This window comes from Grampus griseus, assembly GCF_964374135.1.
Source record: "Grampus griseus genome assembly, chromosome: 10".
Taxonomy (NCBI): domain Eukaryota; kingdom Metazoa; phylum Chordata; class Mammalia; order Artiodactyla; family Delphinidae; genus Grampus; species Grampus griseus.
The window spans coordinates 42579989-42606234 of NC_139004.1; the positions used below are offsets into that span (position 1 = coordinate 42579989).

Here is a 26246-nt window from a genome sequence, read left to right on the forward strand (position 1 = left end):
GGCTTCTGGGATTCCACACCCTCCCTGTGGTCCTCCTACTTCACTGACTATTCTTTCCCAATTTCCTCAACTGGATCCTCCTCGTATTTTTCTCTGTAACAGAGCCCTAAGCTCAACTCCCTGCCCCCTTCTCTTCTCCCATTATCTGTACTTACTCCCTGAATGATCTCATCGGCTCTGGCAGGCTTAGATACATCCACATGCTACAGAGTCCTAACTGTGTGTTTTCATTCTCCGACACATTCCTGACTCAAGATTCCTGTTTCTAATATCCTAGGAGACACCTTCAGCAGGTCCACAAATGCATTCCCGATGTCTCCCCCCCAAACTTACATCTCTGCCAGTGTCGCCCAGCTCAGGAAATGGCACCACAATTCACCCGGCTGCCCAAGCTAAGATCCTCTGAGGCTTCCTTGGCACTTTCTCTCAGCCCTCACATCTAACTTGACAGGGATTCTTCTCAGCTTCACATTAAAAAATACTCCGGACTCTGACCACTTCTCTCTTCCAGCACATCGCCCTAATCCAGGCCACCCTTACTTCTCACTCAGAATGTTGAAATAACCTCCTCCATGGCCTCCTGCCCCCACTCTTGCCCCATGTGAATGAAAAATGCCACCTGCCATGTCAGTAAACAAAGGATATTGCAGCCATCAAGCCGTCACATTACAGCCACCCAGACCGTAATCCCTGAAGCAATTCAGGATGGAAACAGGATGCCCACCATCAAGCCCTCAGCCACTGCAGCCGCCCCCAGTGATGTACCCTGAGGGGACTCAGGATGAGAAAACACAGTACACTGGCCCCAGATAGCTGAGGTGCATATCAAAGGAATGATTTCAATGAGCCTGGACTCTTGCATCTTCCCATACATAGAAAAGCACTAAATCCCTTAACTTGAGATGTCTGGTTTTCTTTAATGAACGGTAATCTTTTGATGTTTAGACTCCCTGACCTTTGTTGCAAAAACCCCTCTATATCCTGGCCCCTCCCTCACCTCTTCCGAGCAGTCCCTTAGAGCTCTCTGAGACACTGCCTTCCAGGCTTGAAGTCCTCAGAAAGTCCGCCGAATAAAACATAATTCTCAACTTTTAGGTTGTGCATTTTTTCAGTTGACACATATAATCTGCTGTCCACAGAATATTCATATTTATCTTTCTAAATAGTAAGTCAGACCATGTCACTTCCTTTCTGCAGGCCCCCTCATGGATCCATCACACCTGGAGTGAATCCCACGGAGTCGGCTCAACAGCACCACCCCCATCTCCTGGCAGTGCTTCAGCTCCAAGCTGGCCACCACTTTGTCACCTCTTCAGACTCCTTTCTTTGACATCTCTCTCAGAGAGGCTCACCTGTATATTTAACCCCTTTTCCATGCAACACGGGTGTGAAAGGTGCCAGCACACTGCCACTTTGAAAGTTGGCTGCATTTTTTATATTAAATTTGTCAGCAAACCTCTCTCAGGGACTGAACAAGTTCCCTTCTATCCTGATGGTTGGGGTGCTGGTGGTTTAACATGAGGCCTGTGGTTCTTTCTTGCCTTGAAAATTATTGACGCACAGTATAAACCTTCCCATGCTTCATGGAAAGAGTTAACATCTTGTGATAAAGTCTCCCAGGAGATACTTTTTTTTGGCGACAATTATTTAACATTCAAAAGCTATTACCTCATGTTTATTTACTGTGATAAATATGCTGACTTACCTGTAAAAATTTGCCTAAGTTGCTTTAAAGTGGTTTTGCTTTATGTTTCCTTAATTCATAAATATCCCTAAAATTCTCTTGAACCTTATAGGATATTTGTTTAAGTCAGATTATAAGTATACTCCAGTGCACATATTCTGAGGAAAATAACATCACCTTTAGAAAGATCTTTAACTTGAAAACTTTAAGGCACGAAGGGGAAAAAATAAAAGGATTTCTGAGCCCATATATTCATTGATATTGAGAACTCACTGGGCAATTTTTTAATGTAGGAAAGATGTATGCAGTTGTGAAGATACCTAAAAGGAGACTAGAACACTACTTCTATTGACCAAGCTAGCCTTAATGTGGCCCTCAGCTTGACTAAACTTTAGCGGCCTTCCTCCCAAGTCTACACCCCTGATTTCCCTTTTCCTACAGCATTTACTTTAGAAAACTGAAAATCAACCATAAATTCTTTATCTGCCCCTTTGAGATGTAAATCTTTTTAAAAGCTTCTTGCCAGTTTTACAACCCAGGTCTTTCTCCAGGACCTGAGAGCCATCCCGTTGAAATGGAACCATTAAGGAAACAGCACCCCAAAACCCATTAAGGAAACAGAGGAGATGACCCTAACTTGGACAGGTGCCAAGTAGCAAACACAGATGGTCTAACCTTGAGGAAGACGTTTGCCATGCTCAGGAATAACCCCATTTGCTCCTCCCATTGATCAATCTCCCCTTAAAGTCCTCCAGTACTTTTCTCCCAGCTCACCCAGCCCTCAGGAGGCCTCCCTCCCCCTGTTTCAGCTGTGTGGAGTTGAGCCTCTCTCCCCTATTACAACAGTGTTGAGTAAAGTCTTCCCTGCCTGTTGAATTTCGCCCAGTGCAATGTTACATTGACCCTATAATCCCAGTACTGGAGATGACTAAGCTTTCAGTACTCACAGGCTTACCATCTTGACCAGGTTGTCCAGGGTATCCAGGGTTCCCAGGCTGTCCAGGGTCACCCTAGAGAGGAAAAAAAGTTCTCAGTCCAAAACAACCAACCACACTGATTCAGCCAGAGTCCATCAAGGTTCAAAGCCAATTCCATTATTTGCAGCTTTTTGTATATTGAAAAACAAACAAAAAATAAACAAACAAAGATGGAAATCCCAAAATAGGGTTAGAAAAATGCTATCATATCTACCTTAAAAATTAAAGGCTTTTTATTATGTAAAACTTTCAGGGATTTAATTCTGTGAGCACAACAGGTATAACAAGGAAAGTACTTTTCACTGATGTAAAACATCAGTATTTATAGCAAGAGACATTTTTAGAATTCTGAACAAACTGTGCAATGTCAGAACAACTATGGTTTCAACGACAGTAGTATTTCACTGAGAAATCTATAGATTTAATTCTATTCTAGATGTTACACTACAGATATCCATGACCTATGATATAATAATTCAATTGATAATTATTTTTTAATATGATATCACTTACAGGTGGAATCTAAAATATGACACCAATGAACTTATCTATGAAACAGGAACAGACTCACAGATATAGATAGAGGACAGACTTGTGGTTGCCAAGGGGAACGGGGGTGGGGGAGGGATGGATTGGGAGTTCGGAATTAGCAGGAGCAAACTATTAGATATAGAATGGATAAACGATAAGGTCCTACTGTATAGCACAGGGAACTGTATTCAATATCCTGTGATAAACCATAATGGAAAAGACTATGAATAAGAATGTGTATATATGTGTGTGTGTGTGTGTGTGTGTGTGTGTGTGTGTATATATGTTTCATTGAATCAGTTTGCTGTATAGCAGTAATTAACACAAAATTATAAATCAGCTATACTTCAATAAAAAACAAAAATAATTTCTACCTTAAAAAAAAGTATTTTTTTTAAAAAACAGCCCATAGGCTATGTGATCTTCCATGTGGGACTCAAGTTTACAGCTGCACAACAGTTATTTCTTTCAGTCCAGTCAGTGTGTCTCTGCCTATATTTATAATCTCATTTTAACATAATGATAAACTTCTAGATTTGAATATTTTCATGAAAGTGAGGCCCAAGCCAAAGAACTCTGCACAACCCCCAGAGTCCCTGAGTACATTTCACACCTAAAAAAGGACCTTTGTCCTAACAAACCAGAGACCTTCAAGGAACATTATTCCATACAGCCTGGCAACGAGCCCAGGCCCAACAGTCAGTACTGACCAATCAGATGGTCACCATCCATGAAAAAGGGCAATGAAAACAACATTTTTTGTGAAGTGAGGGTGTTTTATAATTTAATTCTAAGAAATACTTCAAAACATAATATGAGGGAATTCCCTGGTGGTCCAGTGGTTAGGATTCTGTGCTTTCACTGCCGAGGGTGCAGGTTCGATCCCTGGTCGGGGAACTAAGATCCCACAAGCTGAGGGGTGTAGCCAAAATAATAATAATAATAGTAGTAGTAATAATGATAATATCATATCCATGTATTATGGAGTCCATGAGGTCCACATGCGGTATCTCCCCTAAAAACATCACGTGTCGGCCATCAGTATTGGTAAACTACCACAGACAGACAATTGATTTCAATTCAGTGCTTCATAGCTACATCAAGTAATCATTCACACATACCACAGTGATTATACATTAACTAAACACCAGTGCTAAGGGTACTTGCACAGAGCCAAATACGCTGATCTGAAATTCTACTTCAGGTTACTGGCGAGGGAGGTTTGTTCCTGAAACATAACAGGAAAAATGGAAAGAACTGTGTGAACTCTATCAAGGAACCAAGGAAGAAAGGATGGGTTTTTCACCTACGATTGCCCAAGAGGTTTAGCTTGTGGAAAGGCTGAGAAGAAGGGAAATGCCAATTTTAAAAGAGATCGAAAAAGAATAGCTGTAAATCCAGGGAGAAAAATAACACAGGAACATGTAATTTCTTGCTGAAGAGGTACAATTTGTAATTCTAATCCAAAGACACCCAGTGTCAGCTGAACATTAAGGGAGCAGCATTCCTGTTCTCTAGGGTTTTTTTTTTTTTTTTTTTTTTTTTGCCGTACGCGGGCCTCTCACTGTTGTGGCCTCTCCCGTTAAGGAGCACAGCCTCCGGACGCGCAGGCTCAGCGGCCATGGCTCACGGGCCCAGCCGCTCTACGGCATGTGGGATCCTCCCGGACCGGGGCACGAACCCGTGTCCCCTGCATCGGCAGGCGGACTCTCAACTACTGTGCCACCAGGGAAGCCCCTAGGGTGTTAGATTGTTTTCTTCTTATTTTGAGAGGTTCCACACTAATCTCTGGCCTCCCTGCCATTTTTATTTAACTATGTTCAGATTGGCCTCACTGACTTTCAACAGATTCGATCTTTTTTTTAACTTCTGGGAAGACTCTTCCTTTTCCATTTGAGTTAATATAACAAAATTTCCAATCACTGCACCTTCCTTGTTACTGCATTTTCTCCTGATGTATTTTTCTACTGAAATGCTACAGCAGCTCCCATATCATTGATCATTTATTCATAACAAGAGTTTTCTCAAAATTTTCCCTTGATGGGTCTTCATTTATCATTTGGATTGAGACTCCTTGAAAACATGGTCAATATTTTCTCCTTTTTTGGACAATGCTGGGTACCAAGTAGAAGTTCAGTAACTATTTGCTGACTATTTCCAATCAGATCCAATCTCCTGTTAATGACCTCTTTACTTGCAGAATATTAATTATCAGCAAAATCTAGGACATCAAAAGGATCTGAGAGGCTTTAACTTCTACAATGATGAGGCTGAAATAAAACTTTGGCATGAGAAGAAACGGGATTTGTGTTTTTATGCTGCATAAAAGTACAAAATATACTTAACAATAATATTTTAAATGAATCAAAACTAAGTTTCCAAGGGAAAAAAATCATCCACAAGATAAATCCAGTGTGACTTCTTAAGGCACAGGTCAACAGCCCCAAGATGGAAAATAATCTCTTTTGCAGGTTCTATTATTTCTAGTAGGTTTTACTGGTTATTTTGACTATTGCCCTACTGGTTTATTTGCAAAAACTCGGGTAGGTTTGCTGTTGTTGGAAGAATAAAGTAAAACCCTAACTGATTTTCAAAGAGAAGCCCAATTAGAATAAAAATTCAATTTTATTACTGTAATAAAACCAACTTTTACTGACTATTTATTATATGCTAAGCACTGCTCTAAGAGATTTACATGCATTAAATTACTTAATCCTCACAATAACCCCATGAAGCAGGTAATTTTACTGCTCCCATTTTACATATAAGAAAACTGAGACCCAGGAAGGTTAGGTAACTTGCCCAAGGTCACAAAGCAGCAGTAGAGATGGGAACTCAGTCAATTCAGCTCCAGACTCCATGCTCCTAAACACTGCTCTCTCTGCCCACATCAAAATGCATACACTGATCAGAACCCAACCCAGGGAGAGCTAGCAAATTTAACACGGAAAAAATTTTCCAGATACATCAAATTAGACATATGACCTATAATTATATAACTGTGACTAAATTCTCAATCTGCTTTCTTCTAATTTAGTTGAAACATTTGCAATTGAAAAAAATAAGTATTCAGCTGAAAAGCAATTCTTACTTATGATGAATTGATTTTGTGCCACAGGATTTCTGAGTTGCTGACAGGAATGGAAACATCATGGACTAAGTTAAAACATCCCTGCACATGGCCTTGCAAGTGTGCAAATATGAATAATTAAAGTGAGAAACAGTAAAGCTTTCAAAAGTAAGCTAATATTTTAAGTTGCTCACCTAAAACAAATATCTCCTAGGTCCAAATCTCATGTTTTCAAGCTCTCTTCTCAAAATGCTTGTGCCTTCAGACTAACTACTGGCCTCCACAAAAGTATCTGACCTAAGACCTATTCCTTTCTCCAAAACCAACCTCTCCCCTCCCTCAAATCTCAAACATTCTCTTCAGCTAGAAGGAATCCATTTAGTTTGGGAAAATTAACATAAAAATGTGAATGCCCAAAGGCTCCTGAAATTTTCCAAAGGCTTTTGTATTTTAGACAGAGGCTACTTTGATAATCCAAAGGAGTCTCTAATCAGAAGAATTATCAGAGTGAAACAAAGGGCATCAATATAGTTGTAGAAAGAATGGTATTTCAGAGAAAATAAGTTATTAAGAAATTGCTCCTTGCTAAAAAAAGGGAAAAAAAGGCTTTCTTTCCACTTCTGCACTCATAGATCTAACATTTAAGATTAGATCAAATGTGGGGAGTTTGTCCCCATAAATGTTCCTCCAGCTATGAAGTGGGAGAAGAAGCTGCCATTTGCATGGATAGGTCTTTTGGAAGGGAGCTGTTTGTAAATTGGGGATTGCCTGGATCTTTCACATAGAACAAAGGTATTCCATATAGGTTAATCAGGAGGAGGGGTGAACCTTATTTTTTCAATGATTTCATAAATTTTTACATAAAAAATATATTATTATTAAGCACTGTGCTAGACAGTGGAATTCCAAAGGAGAATTTAGTTTGTATTAACCTTGTTGTGAAGTGTTTGCATATAAAAATCATTCCCAGAGAGTCATTAATTTAATCACTCCCTTTGACATTAAGGACACAGAATAAATAAGCCAGCATACAGGGGCTCACAGCCCCATGACAAATATATTTTTCTATGCATATTAAATAGTTATAATGCCATGAAAAGTCCAAGTATGGGATACCTTAGTTAATTTAACCTGGTTTTGCAATAGGCATGTCATATTTGTTGGAAATTGAGAGAACTTGAAGCAGATGACCAACTTTATCTTAGAATAAGCACTTACCCACCTATCCACACACAAATTTCTCCTCTGTTTCAGTTTCATGACCAAACTCTCAGCTCCGAGAACCCAATTTCTGGCTAATGGGAAGACTAGATTCTCCTGCACAGGTAAGTCTGCTTGATGGAAATCTGTAAAACTTTCCAGAGAGCATCTCACAAAAACAGCCAATACGTCTCAGTTGGATCTATAGTAAAATCCATTCATCTGTTTTAGTTCTGATTCTGTTGAACTAATTAAAACTCTATCAATTTCCCGGGCCAGAAATTCTCTAAAGGAAGAACAACTCAGGGTGTTGCTAGGGATTCTGTTTTTCACATGCAGGTCTCCAATGTGGGTAAGGAACCACCTCCAGGGGAAAGAGCCCTAAAAGGATGGAAGAGTGTGTGTGTGTCCTGTCCTCCTGCCAGATTTTCTGAAGAAAATGGAAAGCAGATTAAGAAGGCACGCCAACTTGAAGATCTGTGGAAAACTGCAATTTCACTTAAAGTAGTAGGTGGCAGTGGGGCTAGATGATGACTAAGAAAAGAGAATGAAAATGAGGAACACATGAAACTTGGAAATACTGAAAATCAGAGGCTTTCCCAGATAAGACAAAGGGTGTGCTAAAAATTTGCTATAGAAACATACAGGCATAAAAATTGGTGTCACTTCAAGATGCCTAATGGATCACTAATGATGAATCAGGAAACATGAGAGGCATCAGGTGCCCCACACCTGGAAGTGGACAGCCCCTTAGAGTCTCTGGGGGTGGCCTGAGGGGCTGGAAGGCCCTCTGGGCTTAGAGAAATCAGATGTCATAGGACTCTGATCTCTTGCAGATCAAATCATTTCTATGTATAACAACCCAAGTTGAATAAGCTGTATAACTATGTTTCAAAAGATAGTCTGCTGGTAGGTCACACCATGCTGCCTTGCAAGGTAATTTCTCCCAGAAACATCTTATAGGTATTTTTCCTTTGTATCAGGCATCCTAAATAACATGGTTACTTTAATAGAAGAACACTTGGATTAACCTTCCTAAAGGCAATCTAAAAATTGTTCACAATAGTAAATTGATTATAATGGAATGAAGTGAAGTTCCAAGCCAAACAGATTTACTTTGAATGAAGTATTGAATGTATTCTTTTATTTCTTATTTTTTAAGATTTGTTTTTTGATGTGGACCATTTTTTTGGGAAGTCTTTATTGAATTTGTTACAATATTGCTTCTGCTTTAGGTTTTTGGTTTTTTGGCCCCAAGGCATGTGGGATCTTAGCTCCCCGACCAGGGATCAAACCTACACCCCCATATTGGAAGGCGAAGTCTCAACCACTGCACCACCAGGGAAATCCCATTCTTTTAATTCTTAAATTGCATTTCTTTCTTGATTTTAACAGCTAGGTTTGAAGTAGGTTATGAACTATCAACTGAAAATAGATGGGGAAACATGCACAAAAGTTAGGAAGAATCCGACTCTCAGATTACCAGTCTAAAAACTGAAAATTTTTAGTTGTGATGATTAAAACTCTCAGAAAATTCCATCTAAATGAACATTACAACTCATTTAACAGAATTTATTATGGTCACTTCAAGTAACAGATGAGCAATACATGAAACATTCTTTCTGGCTAGGAAGTCATACTTGCTTTCAAGTTAGACATTATTTTTATCTAGATGATATTTTAAAATAATATTAAATAAACAAGATTTATCTATAGTGGACAAACCACTTGACATCTCAGTATCTTAGGCTATGTCTAAGTGATGCCACGATTAGTATCAACTTACTTTAAAAAATTTAGTCATTCATTTATAATACAGAAACATATTCAGAGTATTTGTTATGTTAAAAAGTGACTAGTTATAAAATAGTATGCACATCATGGTTCCAATCATATACAAATGTGTACACAGTTGAATATATGTTTTCATATATATATACACACACAAATAACACATATACACAGAAATAATATATATACAGATACACAAATAAATATGTAAATGTAACTGGGAGATATGCATGTATGAATATGACTAAAAGTAATTATTACATGATTAAGTAAAATAAATAAATCAATACACATGCACACACATATACACACTTGCCTCTCTTTTTAGAATTGGACATCAAACACAACATTCAAACCAACTTTAAATTTTTTACTTCATTTTTCTATCTGAAAATCATTTTGACAGAATAAGCATTTAGACATTTAAGAATTTAGAACGTATTTTAACAAATGACCTTTCTTCATTTTTTACCAGGTTGTAAGGAGGTATCATTCTTGGGATACAGTAGTGGTATTAGGGGAGAAAACAAACAGACAAACAAGCAAACAAATAACACTCCCTCACTTTATGTGGTATCAGTTTTAGGTTCAAAGGCAATTACAGATTAGAATCACTTTTTTAAAAAATCACTAAAATTCACATTTTAAACTATTCTAAGGTATTAGGCAGACATTTCGCAACAGAGTCAATGGTGATTAGGAATTTGGTGTCTACTCAGCTCTTATTTGTGTGTTTTATCAAAAGTAGCATGTTAGGTATTACTCACTTTGGGGCCTTGTAGTCCTGGTTTTCCTGGAGGACAAATACAGGGAGCTGCCGTTGAACCAACATCACTGGGACCATTGAAGCACTAAAAGACAAAAATGGAGATAAAGGCACATGGCAAGACACATACATATGTGCACATATGCCTGTATATGTCTATATGTGTGTGTGAAATGGTAAAGATATCTTATATTTACTGTCCAATTTTATTTAGTCCAATCCAATAAGAAATTCAGAATCACAAAAAAGCTATGAATACTAGATACATTCAAACTACATAAAAATGGGTTCTATTTATCTAACATACTTACAATTGTTGGAAGGAAGTTAAACAGTCCCACAATGCATATACTACCTTAAGGAGAATAATAGTATCCAGGCCTACCTCACCGTTCTGAAAGAAAAACAACAAATGTGTTTTAAGACATGTTTCTAATTAAATGTCTAAATTATCTTCTTAATTTACAGATATTTCCTTGTCCAGGGTAGAGATAAATGAAGTATCAAAACCAGCAAGAGCTAAAACATTTGCTTGCAACGATACTAAAACATTACCTATTTATGTTATTCCCACATTTATAATAGGATAAAGGAAGGAAATTAGCAATGATGGAGAGTGTTTTTGGTATAACAGCCACACAAGAACAAAAATACCTCAATGTGGGGTTTATACGCTCTCTTGAACTTTCTGGGAATCACTTAAGAACCAGAGAAAAAGCCAAAACACATCTAAGCAAGTCGCAAACTGCATGCATTCAATTTTTTTTTTTTTTTTTTTTTTTTGCGGTACGCGGGTCTCTCACTGTTGTGGCCTCTCCCGTTGCGGAGCACAGGCTCTGGACGCGCAGGCGCAGCAGCCATGGCTCACGGGCCCAGCAGCTCCGCGGCATGTGGGATCTTCCCGGACCGGGGCACAAACCCGTGTCCCCTGCATCGGCAGGCGGACTCTAAACCACTGCGCCACCAGGGAAGCCCGTGCATGCATTCAATTTTATGCAATTTACTTTAGAAAAGCTTCTTACTAAGCCATCTATTTCTTACTGAATGACACACAATTTTAAAATAGGTTAATAATCTTTCCAAACAATAACAGATTAGATCAGAAAATGAGAAGGTGGCAATGAAGATGAAAAGGGTAAACAAGCCTGAAAAAGTCATACCTGAGAGTGAGGAAGGAGCCATAAAAACACAGAAAAGTGGATGTGAGAACACAGAATCTACAATCTCACTTTATGCTTCTATTATATGCGGGGTCATAGTCATGGCATAACATCAATGGAGAAATAGCAATAAATCAAGTATGTACAATGGACTCTCAAAATGAAATAACTTCTTAATGCTTTTAGGAGAGATTTATATTCCAAGTTATAAGTATCTAAAATAAATATTATAGTGTTTAAACAACTACTTAAGTAGAAAATCCAGAATGAATCATTTCTAGAAGCTTCCATCTTTGATTTTATTACAGATCCTTCAAATGTGCTGCTCTATGTCCTCAAATTTTCAGACTATGGATCCATAATTTATTCAGTTTGATAGGAAATAAGAAAATGATGACAGCATGACTATACAAATGAAAAGAACTACGTAGGGTTCAAATATGACTGGAAATCCACATTGTCAAAAAGTTTTATGACATTTTACCTCATTTTCACTAGCAACAATATACTGTTTCTTGCCCGGGGAAAAGGGATTGATCTCTCACACACACACACACACACACACACACACACACACACTCACACTCACACACGTATATGATCAGACTCTATAACATTTTAGCTTATAATCTTTTTCTTCCTAACGCATTAATGAAAATAGCTAAATAAATAGAAATTTGCTTATATCCTAGAATTATAAGAAAATCCTACTTGGGTGGCAACAACAACAAAAAGAAAAATTTATACTCATTATGGTTTGAGAAAACGTGCTAGTAAACAGGAAAATGAATAATTTTCCATTCTTCAGAATTGTGCCACGTGAGGTATTTCACCCACACATTTAATAAAGTATAGAAATGTATTTTACTTACTGGACATTCAGACAACGAATTCTACGTTTTTCTAGAGCAGGTCTATCCCTGCTTCACTTGAGTAGTGGAACAATCAATCTGAGATGAGAAAATATTTCCCGTGGTCTTCCATTTACACTTGTACGCATTATAATTTTATTTCAATTATGAACCTCAATATGTTTTAATCAGTGTCATTTTATTTGCATTGACAATGAAGAAACAAATTAACTCTATATGTTAAATTAAAGCTCGTATATTATCTGCGTTTTATTTCTTGCTTTGAAAGTACTGAAGCAACACTTAGGAAAATATAATTCATCGTACTCACAAATCCAGGAATCTCACATGCTGTCTCCCGGTTGTTCTGCTCTGGGTCACAGTAGATTCGTAACTTTTGGACATCAAACTAGAAACATAAAACCAATCAAGTTAAAGTTGAGGCCCAAGCAAATTGTTTTATAAAAGCAATTCACATACACAGAAGCAGCCAGTGTAGTTAGCAATCATATAAAATATAGATCGAAACACTTAGCTTCGTTAACAATAAAAATACAATAAGCAATAAACATACAAAATTTAAATACTTAACATATAGTGTAAAGATGTGACGCAACAAAACTCCTAAGAAAAACTTCCCTAGCACCAAAAACAAACCTCTGACTTCTTTGGGAAACCCAGTGGAGCTTCTGTAGTATCCTTCTATTAAGAGCTCATCTAGACGGCATTTCCTAGACAACTTAAAAGCTTTCCCAGGCTTTCTGTGTTTACCCTACATCTCTTCACATCCCTGATTGCACAGAGTCGGGTCAAGAAACCATCTTTAGTTTCAGAGATTTAGTTCTTGGCACGGAGTATTGTGTGATGAGTAAGCCCAGCACCTGTCACTATTTAAATATTTACTACAATTTGACGTGTAACATTAATACATAGAGACCATATGTGTAATCCTACATTTGAATATGACACAGTCTTCCCTTAATAGAAACAGAGTAGGAAAGACATACCTTTTCAAATAAAGGATTTTTCAAGAAATGGCTATCTTTTACATACACACTTCTCAACCTGCACACAGATATTCTAGTTTAAAGAGATACCAAAATAGTCACCGTTTTGTTTATGAAGAACACTGACATGCATTAATCTAATTTTATCCTCACAGCTGCAAAGAAATTTTTACAAGCCCCGATCACAGCTGTAATCCTTTCCCAAATTCATGATATATTCTATGCTTCTCCTGGGAAATATGAAATTGATGGTCCATAAGAACATAGATTCTACCCTGCACCTAGGGGAACAAATTTCTAAGAATTATTATATTGTTTGATTTTTCATTTTCATACACACACACAATTTCACTAATGAACTGACCACATTTTCATTAAGTCTCTTAAAGGAATTAAGTTAAATACAGTTAAATGGAATAAATACTATCACCAAAGCTCCATTTTATATAATACGAAAAGCAGATCATTTTTATCCACCTGAACGGTTTCTTCTTTCCCAGAGTATTTTCCAATTTGGGTTTGCCCACTGATGAACAGCCCTAAAACTGGATGTAAGGGCTTGTTTTCAATTTGTTGATCATCAATATACAGAGTTACATCTTGTTCGGTTACTAAGAGACGAATTTGATGCCAGCCTTCATCAAATAATGTCTGTAGGAAGAAAATACAGCAGATTCATAAATAGAGTTCCAAACAATCTTTTCGTTTCTTTGTTGTCATCAAGTGTAAATCCATACCACCCAGATTGATCGTATCATATTCTAACTCACCCTGACTCAAGCTGGGTCTCAAAGGCCACCCAGCAATTATTTTAATCCCTAGCTGCATTTCCATTTCACATCTCAAAGTGGCTGTACCAAAGTATTTACTGAAACAACTCCCTCAAGGTCACAGATAAGTTCCTAATGTCCCAATCCAAGTGGCTTCTTTCATTCCCTCATTTTATTTACTTCATGGCAACTGTGGACCCTGTAACTAGTCCACCCGCATTGATGGTCTCAGCTTCCGTGATTCAAACCGTCTTGATCACCTTCATTCCTTCTTCTACAACTGTCCATTCTCTATCTCTTTGAGGGTTCATTTTCCTCAACCTGCCTTTTAATGAGGGCATTCCCCACAGGTCGGTCCTTGACCTTTTCCATTCTCCCCTTGATGATCTCATTCATTCCAACAGTTCAGTTATAACTTTTATGGAATATCTCCCATATCCACATTGACATCCTGGACCTCTTTCTCACATATGGTACCTATAATTCTAACATTGGCTAGAATAATTTTGCCAGGAGTTTCACAATCAGTCTGACAGAGTATGTAACAAAATGAACTTGAACTATCCCCCAAACTTTCTTCCTCTCCCGATTTCCCTGGGATAATAGTATCCTCAGTTTCTAAACCATACAAGTGCCTTTACCTCTTTCCCCTTCCCTCAGTTGCCATAACAAATAGATGCAAAATTCTACCAAGGATGTGTCTTAAACACGACTCAAATTCACTTCTCCATTGCCATTCTCATTGCCATAATTTAGGCTCATAGATGTCTTGTTTTATTTGAATAATTTTCAAACACATCTCAATCCCTATCCCTTCCCTCTCCAAGCCAAACTTCTTACCTCTACTAGAATTAATATTATTAATTTCTGTATTCCTAGGACCTAGTCCAATTCCAGGAAAGAGTCAAAAGTATTCTTTACAAGAGAAGAAGGGAAAGAAGGAGAGGAGAGAGCTACTTTGACCATGACACGCCTGTGATCAAGACCTTTTGATGGAATCCCGTCATCCACTGATTGAAATGCAAAACCCTTTGTACGGTTCCCACGTCCATACAAACTGAGCTTATACCTTTCTAGCTTTTCTTTCATGTATCTTATACTCCAAACACAGGGGGCACCACGTTTTATTCTATAAATAAAAACCCTGCATTTCACCACACATGACTACTCAATAATGAACCATTAACTTCCGTGTGCTTCTCTCTCTCCAACAAAATCCTGTACATCCTTCATCCTACATTCCAAAAACCATCTCATTTATGAAGACTGGCCCACATTTTGTATTAGAATCCACTTTTCCTTCCACAGTCCACTAACTTTTCGTACTTCTTTTAGATACCAGAAGCACTGAATATCCCATTATAAATAAATTCCTTGAAGATTAGAAACATGCCTTATTCATTTGTCATTTCTCACAGAACCTAGCACATTGCCTTTAACGAAAATAGTAGACAACAATTTTTTTAAAAATGTATTCTGCTTACCAAATGAAGAAATTGGATAAATGCATAATTTCATGTACAGCCTTGTATATTTCCTAAATTATATAATGTACAATTTGACTATCATAATTACAGTAATAATCAAAATGTAATTGATTTTATCATGGCATCTATATTCTGAACACATTTGACTTGAAAAATACACTTTTAGTTTATGAATTTTATTAAATATATGCTCCTTTTGGGAATATAAGCTGTCATCCAAATAAATGTGAATTCTGTACATATTTCCTACCTGTATTTAATGTTCTGACAAATATGAATTTATCTCAATATCCTGTAGGACATGGCAGTACAAAATAGACAAACACAGACTTTGAAAGTGACCAGACCTAAATTAAATTCCTGATGTCACCACTTACTAGCCATGTTACTTGGAAAGAGAATTTAATATCCTTGAACTTTGGTATTTTATCTTTAAAATGAGAGCAGTAGCTTCTTCCTTGGGTGATTATTATAATTAAATGTTCCTGGCACCTAGAAGCAGGCACTCAAAAATGTTAGTTCCTGCATCCCTTAATCTCATATGAATTAAAAAACAAATTTTCACTAAAAATAGAGTTGCCATATATGATCCAGAAATCCCACTCCTGGACATATATCTGGACAAAACTATAATTCAAAAAGGTACATGCACCCCTATGTTCCTAGCAGCACTATTTACAATAGCCAAGACATGGATGCAACCTAAATATCCATCGACAGATGAATGGATAAAGAAGATGTGGTACATATATACAATAGAATATTACTCAGCCATAAAAAAGAACAAAATAATGCCATTTGCAGCAACATGGATGGACCTAGAGATTATCATACTAAGTGAACTAAATAAGACAGAGAAGGACAAATATCATACGATATCACTCATATGTGGAATCTAAAATATGACACAAATGAAATTATCTATGAAACAGAAACAGACTCACAGACACAGAGACCAGAACTGTGCTTGCCAAGGGGAAAGGGGGGTGGGAAAGGGATGGGCTGGGAGTTTGGGATTAGTAAATACAAACTATTATGTATAGAATGGATAAACAACAAGGTCCTACTGTATAGCACAGGGAACTGTATTCAATATCCTGTGATAAACCACAATGGAAAAGAATATGAAAAAGAATACGTATATATATGTATAACTGAATCAGTTTTCTGTACAGCAGAAATTAACATCACATTGTAAATCAACTCTACTTCAATTAAAAAAGAAACAAATATTCTTCCTTTGTTCCTTTTAGTCAATGAAGCAAAATTAAAATATGAAATCAATATTTTTTCAGTCAGGTTCAAATTATGGCTCTCCTCTCCCAAAACACACAAACCTGATGGTCATTCCCCATGAATACCAAAATCATACCCAAGCATCTTTACCTTAACTCGAGGGTCAGCAAAGGTGACCAGTTGTGAGCCATTAATGATGCTGGTTGTTGTAAATAATAAAGTTTTATCCACTCCATTTAAAGTAACTGCTATTTGTGGCCTTCCGTCAATGGTTAAAATTCTCCATAAATCCCACACTTTTTTGACCTTAAATCTCTGAGTGGAGACAAATACATATGATGGAGGAAGACCTTCTGGGAAAACGTTGCTGGAAAAAGAAGAACATGTATGAGCTTAAAGAATTCTCAACATGTCTACAGAAACATCAAGAAAACGCTGTATCGACACATAACGTTTACCTTGTGAGTTCTGATAAATCGACTTTTGATGTCACTTCATATCCTTTTATCTTTGTTGGTGAAAGCTGAATTCTTTTCTTAGCCTTTTTCTTTACACCCAAGCCTAAAAGAATATCAAACCCCTTCTCATCACGAGCTGCCACTGGAATTCGTGTTGGACAGACAGATTCTATAAAGCAAAAGCAAAAGGGGTAGAAGTTGATTAATCATGGGTTACTTCAACAAAAAGAAAATCAAGGGAGGAATATTAAAGAACATAGAATTATAAAATTTCTATATGCACACATATGTATGTAAATGCATTTCTGAGAAAACACGTGGGAGTGTATTTGGTATTTGAGAATGAAGTCTCAATTGCCTTCTTTCTCCCTAAAAGGGGATGAAAAAAAAACAGAAATGTAAAAGGCACATTTGTTCATGGATTGTTTTAAGGGCAACACTATGCTGAAATTTACACTTCACTATTTTGAATATGAGGCAACTTAACACCTGGCCAGTAGGAGAGGGCTGGAGCAGGATTCATGATTCTCATCCAAGATTTGCTGGTAGTCACGCACCCTTGAATAATGCTCTCAAATTTCTTGGATCTAGGAGATGAATTCTGATTGCTTTCTTGCATTCCCAGCATTTGAGGGGTAAGAAATGTGTGTTGTTCCCAATGTTCTTTCCAGTTCTAGCAGTTTATAATCCTACAGTTCAAATATCTTGGTTCTCTCACTCTGGAAAAAACTTAACTGTACATCTTTTCTGTTCATGGAAAACCTTCAAATGGGCTTATTATCTCATCTATGATTAATCAGATTATATATTATATTAATCACATTTATAAATGAATAAAGACTTTTTCCTTAAGAAGAATCATTAAGGTTTGCATTATACAGTCATTTTTTTAAATTTAATTTTATATTTTTATACAGCAGGTTCTTATTAGTTATACAGTCATTTATATAAATTATAAAAATGTGATACGCTTTTCAATTCTCTGGGAAACCAGTGTCTCAAATTATGTGGAAAATTCTGTTTGGTTGCAATGCTATTAAACTGTCATACTGTAGGAATGTTGCAATATTTTCAGATTCTTCCAAGGCCATCGTATAACATACACATTGAGCCTGACTGCTTATATTTTATAGAGCAGCTAAGAGAATAAAAGAACAAACTCCACTAAAGGTACTTTAAGATAATCACTCTCTTATAAAACATTAAGAAAAGGGAAAAATATCATATTTATAAAACAGTAAAAAGTAAAGAGATGAATTTTGTTAGCCCAATAATACTGTCATAACTTGTACCATAGACTATTAGAAATTAAATAAAGGTTTGATATAAATAAAATTAGCTGTATTCCTGGGAAGGGAGGGGCATTTTTCCTCTTCAGGTCTGAGGATGCTGAGTTTTTGTTTGTTTGTTTGTTTGTTTTTTAAGTAGCTTTACTGAGGTAAATTGATAGTAAACTAAACATAAAGTTTACCATCTGATTAGTTTTGACATATGTATACACCTGTAAAACCATCACCACCGACAAGATAACGAACATATGCATCACCCCCAAAAGTTTCCTCATGTTCGTTGCAATCTCTGTCTGTCACCATTCACTACCCCACTCCCATCCCCATTCTCAGGCACCACTGATATGCTTTCTGTCACTACAAATAAGTTTGAATTTCGTATAGTTCTATAAAAAATGGACGCATATTGTATGTACTCCTTCTTGTCTGGCTTCTTTCATTCAGCATTATTATTTTAGATCCACTCTGGTTGTGTGTTTCAGTAGTTCATTCTTTTTTGCTGCTGATTAGAAGTCCATTGTATGGATATATCACAATTTATCTGTATACTTATTGATGGACATTTGAAACATTAATATTGGAAATAAAATAAAGGTTTGATATAAATAAAAGTAGATGTGTTCCTGGGAAAGGAGGGGTATTTTCATCTTCAGGTCTGAGGGTGCTGAATTTTGAAGGGACCTATTCAATCACATTCTTCTTCCTCTGGGAAGCTTAGAGCTAACTGATGGGAAGATACAGGAACCAGGCAAACAGAAGATGCTGGTTAGAGGCGTGATCCAGTGAGTCTGATGAGACTGTACACTGTAATTAACCACCCCCGCCTGGCAGCCCAGCAGGGCTGATTCAATCCCCACCCACCTCAGGAGCAGGACTGCCTGTTAAGTTCACATATGATCTAAAGCGGAAAGGGAACACCAGCTCCACAGACCTGCTGATCCAAAGGGAAGAACATCTAAGGCACTTCGCCAGCTAGGACCAGCTTCTTTTATCAAACTCCCTTATCCGAAAATGCCTCTTCTCATCAGTGGTAAAGAGTGAAAGAAGGTGCGGAGAGATCAGAAAAGTCAATCTATATACTCATTGCAGCATCGGTTTTAATTTTGAAGAATGAGAACCAAAAAGAAATTGCCTGAATCAAGAAAAAAGCCAATTCAGGTGAATTTTGAGCAGAAGAGTGACAAATCAGACTTCACTATTAAACCATCTTTGCATTTTGAAATAATCCCTATTCTGACAAATATTATTCCTTTACTACATTACTGGACTAGTGTTTTATTTAGCAAACCTTTTCATCTCTACTTAAAACTGAGATTTGTTATAATTTTAAAACTTTTTAATATAAAATCAAGATGACTTATTAAAAAAAAGTCAGTCTGGCTGAAGTCCCTCCACATGAAAACATAAGAAGCAGAAAATAAGTGTCCCAATAATACTGTATGACTGAGTTGAAATCATAAATCAATAAACTAAATTAAATTTTTCCTGTCATTATGATGCAGGGTTTGTTTCTAGCAGGGGGCAGGGTAATATAGAACAATAGGAGGCCTCACTTCAAATGCACTTGATTTAAAACTGCAAAAGAAAGAAGTTCAGCTGAAAAGAAAATGTGTTAAACATGACATCATATAAATATTCAGATTTGAATTGCTCCTCTGATTTACTTTACAAAAGAGAAGTTATAAGATGGTAAACAAAGAGCTCCAACTGAAGACCAGAATCTGAGGTTTAGACCTCAGCCTCTCTCTTAACCTCTCATGAACCTCTGGCTTCTCATCTGTGACATGAGAATAATGATCTCCTTCACAGGGATTTTTTTGGGATCAAATGTGATGAAGTATGTAAAAATGCTTTGTAACTTCAAAATAGCATGCACGTGGGGGGGATAAAGCAAGTATTGTGTTCATCCTTTTTCTTTAATCAAATTTTTGCACTGTATTCTAATCCCCAGAATTGTATAGGAAACAGTGTGGCATGGTTCGTGAAATCAGGAATGTAAATTAACAATCATGTTACAGCCACATTTTCATTACCACTTAGTACATCTCATTAGGAGAAATGTATTTAGATAATTATATTTTCCTTTTTTTTTTTGGCTTTCAATTTTTTTAAATTGTAAAATATACATAACATAAAATTTACCATTTTGACTATTTTTAAGTGTACAATTCATTGCCATTAACTACATTCAAATGTTGTATAACCATCACCACTATTTCCAGAAAAGTTTTATTATTCAGAAACAGAAACTTTGTACCCATTAGACCATAACTCCCCATTCCTCTCTCCTCTCAGCCCCTGGTACACCCATAGTTTTTTGAAGAAATAATTTTTCTTCCAAATTTGCTCACCTACAAGAATAATAAAATACCCTTACACATGGAAACTGAAAAGTAAAATGTAGCTAAAATGCTCAAATACAGTTTGTATGTTTGCATATACCTAGCTAGAGGAAACAGATAAAAGAAAGTTTCCATATATAAAAAGCTACTTTGATTGCCAACCAACAATTCTTCCACAAACTTCTAGGGAAACAGAGGTCAATAATTAACTTCCCTATTGTGTAGGAAAAAAGAAATCTATGTATAACTATACAAACACATACAGAGAGGGGAATGGATACTGGAATTAAAAACTGGAACTTGGAAGCTGTCATTTTAAGTACCAGGAAAATCAAATGCTAAGAGAGAGTCAGTTGGGACTTGCTATAACACATACAACAGGTAAGTAGAACAATCTAGATAAAGCAAGTTAGTTTAAAGGAGTGCATTCAGGAGCAAGAACCAAAAGAAAAACCTCAAAGCCTTAAGTTCACAAATGGTTTCCTACACAGACTACACAGTTATAATTTTATTTGACTCTAATACGTTCAGAGAGTATTCAGAAAAGGAACACTTTCTGGGGTGGAGCACACATTAGTCCACTTACTTTAAACACTGGGGTCCAGTAATAATTGCTTTTCTGTTAAATCCCAGGGCTTAGTAGTATAAGTAATTCAGTCTTATTAGGATCATAAAAATGTGTTTTATTTAAAATCCTGCCATGGACAAGAACACAAAAACTGTGTATCTCTTGAGTCTAACCAGGGAAATCACATGTGTCTAGCTATAGCTTTCTACTTATAAGTTAATATGATAGGGGGACTATTACATTAATTAATAATGAACACATTATTCCAGATCACACCTAGCCTAGTTTATAAGTGCCTACTTAATCCAATTGCAAGATTGTTTGTAAGTCCACCCTCTGCAGAAGTCACATATTTTAACTGACAACTGGGAATTTTATAAGGAGATTTGTGGTCAGAGACCAAAAGTAATTTTAGTGATCCAGACCCGATAATCCAATAAAACGGTGCCCCTGGTACAGTTTAGGTCTGTGAAAGCCAGCTTCTTTAAACTTTCCTGGATTGAACTTGGTTTTAATGGTAAGGCAAACATGAGTATAGGTGCCAAAGATAGACAATCCTCAATGGCATGTAGTGGCAATTTAAAACATTTGCCTTCCTGAAGGTCTATTATATCACCATGGACTTTTAACATCATGTACAAATTTATAAAAAAGGAGGCACATTCACCAAGATTGTGATAACTTAGACTCCATCCCATCATATTGGAAATACACTAAAGTAACAATAGCAAATCTGAAATAAATTATCCAAGTAGAAATTCTCTTACTAAAGCCCAAGTTCACAAAGTTTCTTTTCTCATCACATGACTGAATGATCTCATTCTATTTTACCAGCAAGTAATCCCACTGTCCTGAAATATAGGTTGATTTAGAATCCTTCATCAGAGGAAGATGTCTGCCAAACGCATGGCTAACAGTAGGACATAGTAAGTGTAGATTTTTATAACACTCCTTTCAGTGGTGAGTCAATGGGATCAATAAACTCCAATTAGCCTTAAGTACAACTTATGCACAAACCAGAAAAGTCAAAATTTTTTTCACCAGTAAGTAGCCTCACCAACATAGAAGATATTATTTTTCAACACTAAGAAAAAAATATAAGAAATGGAAACCCATCCTTGCCTTAAAAAATAGCTAAGGAGAATACAATTTTAAAGGCTTACAAAATTACAGAACAACTCATCTGGTTTTGCCATTTTTCATTGTAAAGCCATTGATTATGTAATGAAATGCTTTTTTTTTTTTTTTTGGCTGCATTTGGTCTTCGTTGCTGCGCGTGGGCTTTCTCTAGTTGCGGTGAGCGAGGGCTACTCTTCATTGTGGTCTGTGGGCTTCTCATTGCAGTGGCTTCACTTATTGTGGAGCACGGGCTCTAGGCACACAGGCTTCGGTAATTGCAGCACATGGGCTCAGTAGTTGTGGCACACGGGCTTAGTTGCTCTGTGGCATGTGGGATCTTCACAGACTAGGGCTCGAACCCATGTCCCATGCACTGGCAGGTGGATTCTTAACCACTGTGCCACCAGGGAAGTCTGAAATGTTTCTAAGTTATTTTTTCCTCTGACCAAATACTATAGATGAAGAAAGGTAGTGTGTCTTGCCTTTACACGTATCCAGACAATAGTCTGTGTCCAATTCCTGTAACTCATTCTTTACTCCTTTTCTTTTCCATTTTTAATTTGAATTGGAAGAACTTTTGTCAGATATTACATTTATGCATCATTTTAACATACAAACTCTATTTTTTTAAACAAACATCGATGCATCTTAACATGTTCCTCTGCTGCTCTAATATCTAGCATACTGATATTAACGTTCATTAGATGTGGTCTCTCTCACTGACAGGGCTAGCCTTCATAACCAGTAGGATATTGTAGAAATGAAGGGGTGTGGCTTGCAAGTCTAGACGATGAAAGACACTGCAGCCCCCCCTTGCTCTCTTGGACCACTCACTTCAGGGGAAACCAGCTGCCATGTTGCAAGGATGCTCCAGCAGCAACTTGGAGACGTCCATGTGACCAGGAACTGAAACCTCCTGCCAATAGCCAGCACTGACTCACCAATCTTGTGAGTGAGTCACCTTGGAAGCAGACCCTCTAGCCCCAGTCATGCCTTCAGCGGTCTGCCGCCTCAACTGACATCTTGACTGCAATTCCTTGGGAGAACCTGAATCAGGACTATTCAGCCCAGCTTCACCCATGTCCCTGATCCACAGGAACTGTATGAGATAATAAATGTTACTATTATTTAAACTGCAAAAAAATAAAATGAGATAAAATAAGGTCTCTATCACCAAGGTTGGAGGCAGCCACTTAGCCTAAGATTTCACTTCAAGAAAGTGATGTTGACAAAGTCAGGAACCAAACCTGGATCTCGTTCTGACTCCAGAGATTGGGCTGGACCACCATATTCATACAGACTCAGGTTTAAAGAAAAAACATTCAAGTGCTTTACTTTAATAGACATTGTGCTTACTGATTTTTTTAACTTTTTTATTAAGATACAACCTACATTCAGTAAAATGACTTAATCTCAAGTATACAATAGTTCAATTGCCACACATGCCTACACTCACATAGCTAGCCTCAGACAAGACACAGAATCTGTCTAACACCTTGAAAGCAACCTCATGATCCTTCCCAGAGGATAACCACCACCACCAGAAGCCACCACTGTTATGATTTCTGTCCCCATTGATTAATTTAGTTTTGTCTGTTCTTGAACTTAATATAAATGAACAATGCAGTATCTTTTTTTAAAATTTGACTTCTCTTGCTCAACATAATGCCTGTGGATTTATCCCTGGTTTTGCACATAAGAGTGATGTGGTTTTTGTTGATGGTATTGCTGTGTAGTACTCTACTATATGAATTATACTATGATGTACTTATATCCATTTTTCTGTGGGCAATCATTTGAGTTGTTTCCAGTTTGGGATTATTTTAAATAAAACTGCTATGAACATTCTTGAATAGTCTTTTGGTGAACATATGAACTTATTTCTCATAGTTAAATATCTAGGATAGAATTACTGTTTCATAAGATAGCAGTACATTTGTCCTAATAGATAATGTCAAAGACTTTCCCAAAGTGGTTGTACCAATTTTCACTTCTACTGGCATGCCAACTGTCACTTAAAAAGGTTGAAGCTGTTATGAGCATAAAATAGGTAATTAGGTGATAGCTATCATACATCATATTTTAGAGAGAGAGAAAGGATGGGAGAATGAGCATTTTATACAAGCTTTAAATATTCCTAAGAAAATTATTGTGAATGTTTTCTTGTTTATTCCTTTCCTAGAAATAATTAACTTATACAGCTGCATCTAGATCCAATCATAAACACTGAGAGAAAAGTCTGTATGCTATAATTTGTATATTTTCTGAATCATGCGATAGTCATTCTACATTTTCCAATTTAATACCCAAACATCGCTTTGCACATAAAATATAAACATATCATATTCCTTTATTTGAAACATTGCTCTAGCCTCTCTAATTAAATGAATGGAAAATTCATATTTTTGGATATACTACAAGCCCTTGACAATGTAGATTGTCACCAATTCAGATTAGATTTAAATTCTTTTAATCTACAGATAGAATATAAAGTTATTCCCCTGAATATTCTATGAGGTTTAATGAAATATTATACTCCATCATATCCCATCTGCCAAACTTCACCCCACCTCCCACCTCTCATTTTTCCATGCCCCATCTCTGTGGTTGTGAATTCAAGCATATGTGTACCAATAGTGGAGAGGCAGAAGGGAAGGATATGAGTTTCATGTGAGGGCAGACAAGTTAATCACATACATGTTATGAAATCATGTAAGCTAAAATACTCACTACCTCCAAAAACAACTCAGTTGTCCTGGCCATGGCACCTGATATGTGTACCTTTACCTTTTATGTCTTCTACTGAAATGGAAGTTAAACTGAGTAGGGTAGAGTAATATACCAGGCCATTATTACAAAGTATTATAAAGTATTATAAGACTTAAATTAGATAATCAAATTATCCAGCAATCACCAAGCAAAGAGTCATAGAAAATATGAATAATTTTCGGTGAGAGAAAAAGAAATTCAGAAGTCGTGAACATCATTCCAAGTTAAAGTGCATCATGGTGGAAAGCACTGGAGGGAAAAAAGTCACTAAGTTTTTGGAATGAAAGACATCAAAGTTCCACTTAGGCAAGTGGTATCCCTCTCTCACTCTCTCACTCTCTCTCTCTCTCTCTCTCTCTATCTTTATCTCTATCTCTCTTTATCTTTCTCTCTGTCTCTCAAGATATGGCTACATTTGCACAGCTAATTGCTAATTCTGACCTCTGGTCCCTCTTGAGTGAACACCATATACTCTTTTAAGAAATAGATAAGTTTCCTGCTTCATCCAAAAGTCAAGATAGTGGAAAATGGAACAGTAAGAATACACAGGCAGTTTTCCAGGACCTGCTCTTTTAACTACCCACACCTGTGCACAGGCAAGTTCAGCTCACCTGAATCAAAATTGGGCCTTGAAACCCCATCATTCAAGCCACAAGCTGTTGGAAGCCCTTGAAGACACCTAAGGAAGGTATCTTCCAGAGAACAAGGGGAAATTACTTTCTTTTCCCTCCTCATTCTGTTGCACCAAGCCCATGCCTGGTTGACTCATAAAAAGAACAGAGGAGTGAAGTCAGCAAGATGGCAGAATAGAAAGTCCCAACCCATATTCTCCCACTGAAACACAGATTGGACCAAAATACATTTGTGAGATTCCGGTTAGGAAGCTGAAGTTCCCCAGGTGAGCACAAAGCCAAGAACAGCTTCAATGAAACAGGTAATTAAGAATAATTTTACCTTACCACATCAGTCCCTCTCCAAGCTGACACAAATAAGTGCCAGGAGAGATGCTCTAGCTTATAATGACTCCCTCAGGAGGGAAAAAGAAAAGTGGAGCATGCATCCAATGCTCCAGCTTTCAGCTTGTCTTGCCTCATTTGCAGCACTGAAGGAACCAGAATCATTTGGATACCTGTGGACTGCTCAGAACAAATAAAAGTGGGAGGGTGGCTTG

At 37.1% G+C, this 26246-nt stretch overlaps 1 protein-coding gene across 1 annotated transcript in view; it reads right to left on the bottom strand.

Annotated features, from left to right (window-relative positions):
* Positions 1-26246, bottom strand: part of COL21A1 (collagen type XXI alpha 1 chain) — a 127612-nt gene that overhangs the window by 90054 nt on the left and 11312 nt on the right. The window contains exons 3-9 of the mRNA XM_082664712.1: positions 16989-17157; positions 16681-16897; positions 13515-13688; positions 12362-12439; positions 10405-10413; positions 10021-10104; positions 2632-2694 (exon numbers count right to left, since the gene is read on the bottom strand). Of these exons, the coding sequence (XP_082520838.1) occupies positions 2632-2694; positions 10021-10104; positions 10405-10413; positions 12362-12439; positions 13515-13688; positions 16681-16897; positions 16989-17157 (794 nt within the window). The remainder of the gene's footprint in view (positions 1-2631; positions 2695-10020; positions 10105-10404; positions 10414-12361; positions 12440-13514; positions 13689-16680; positions 16898-16988; positions 17158-26246) is intronic.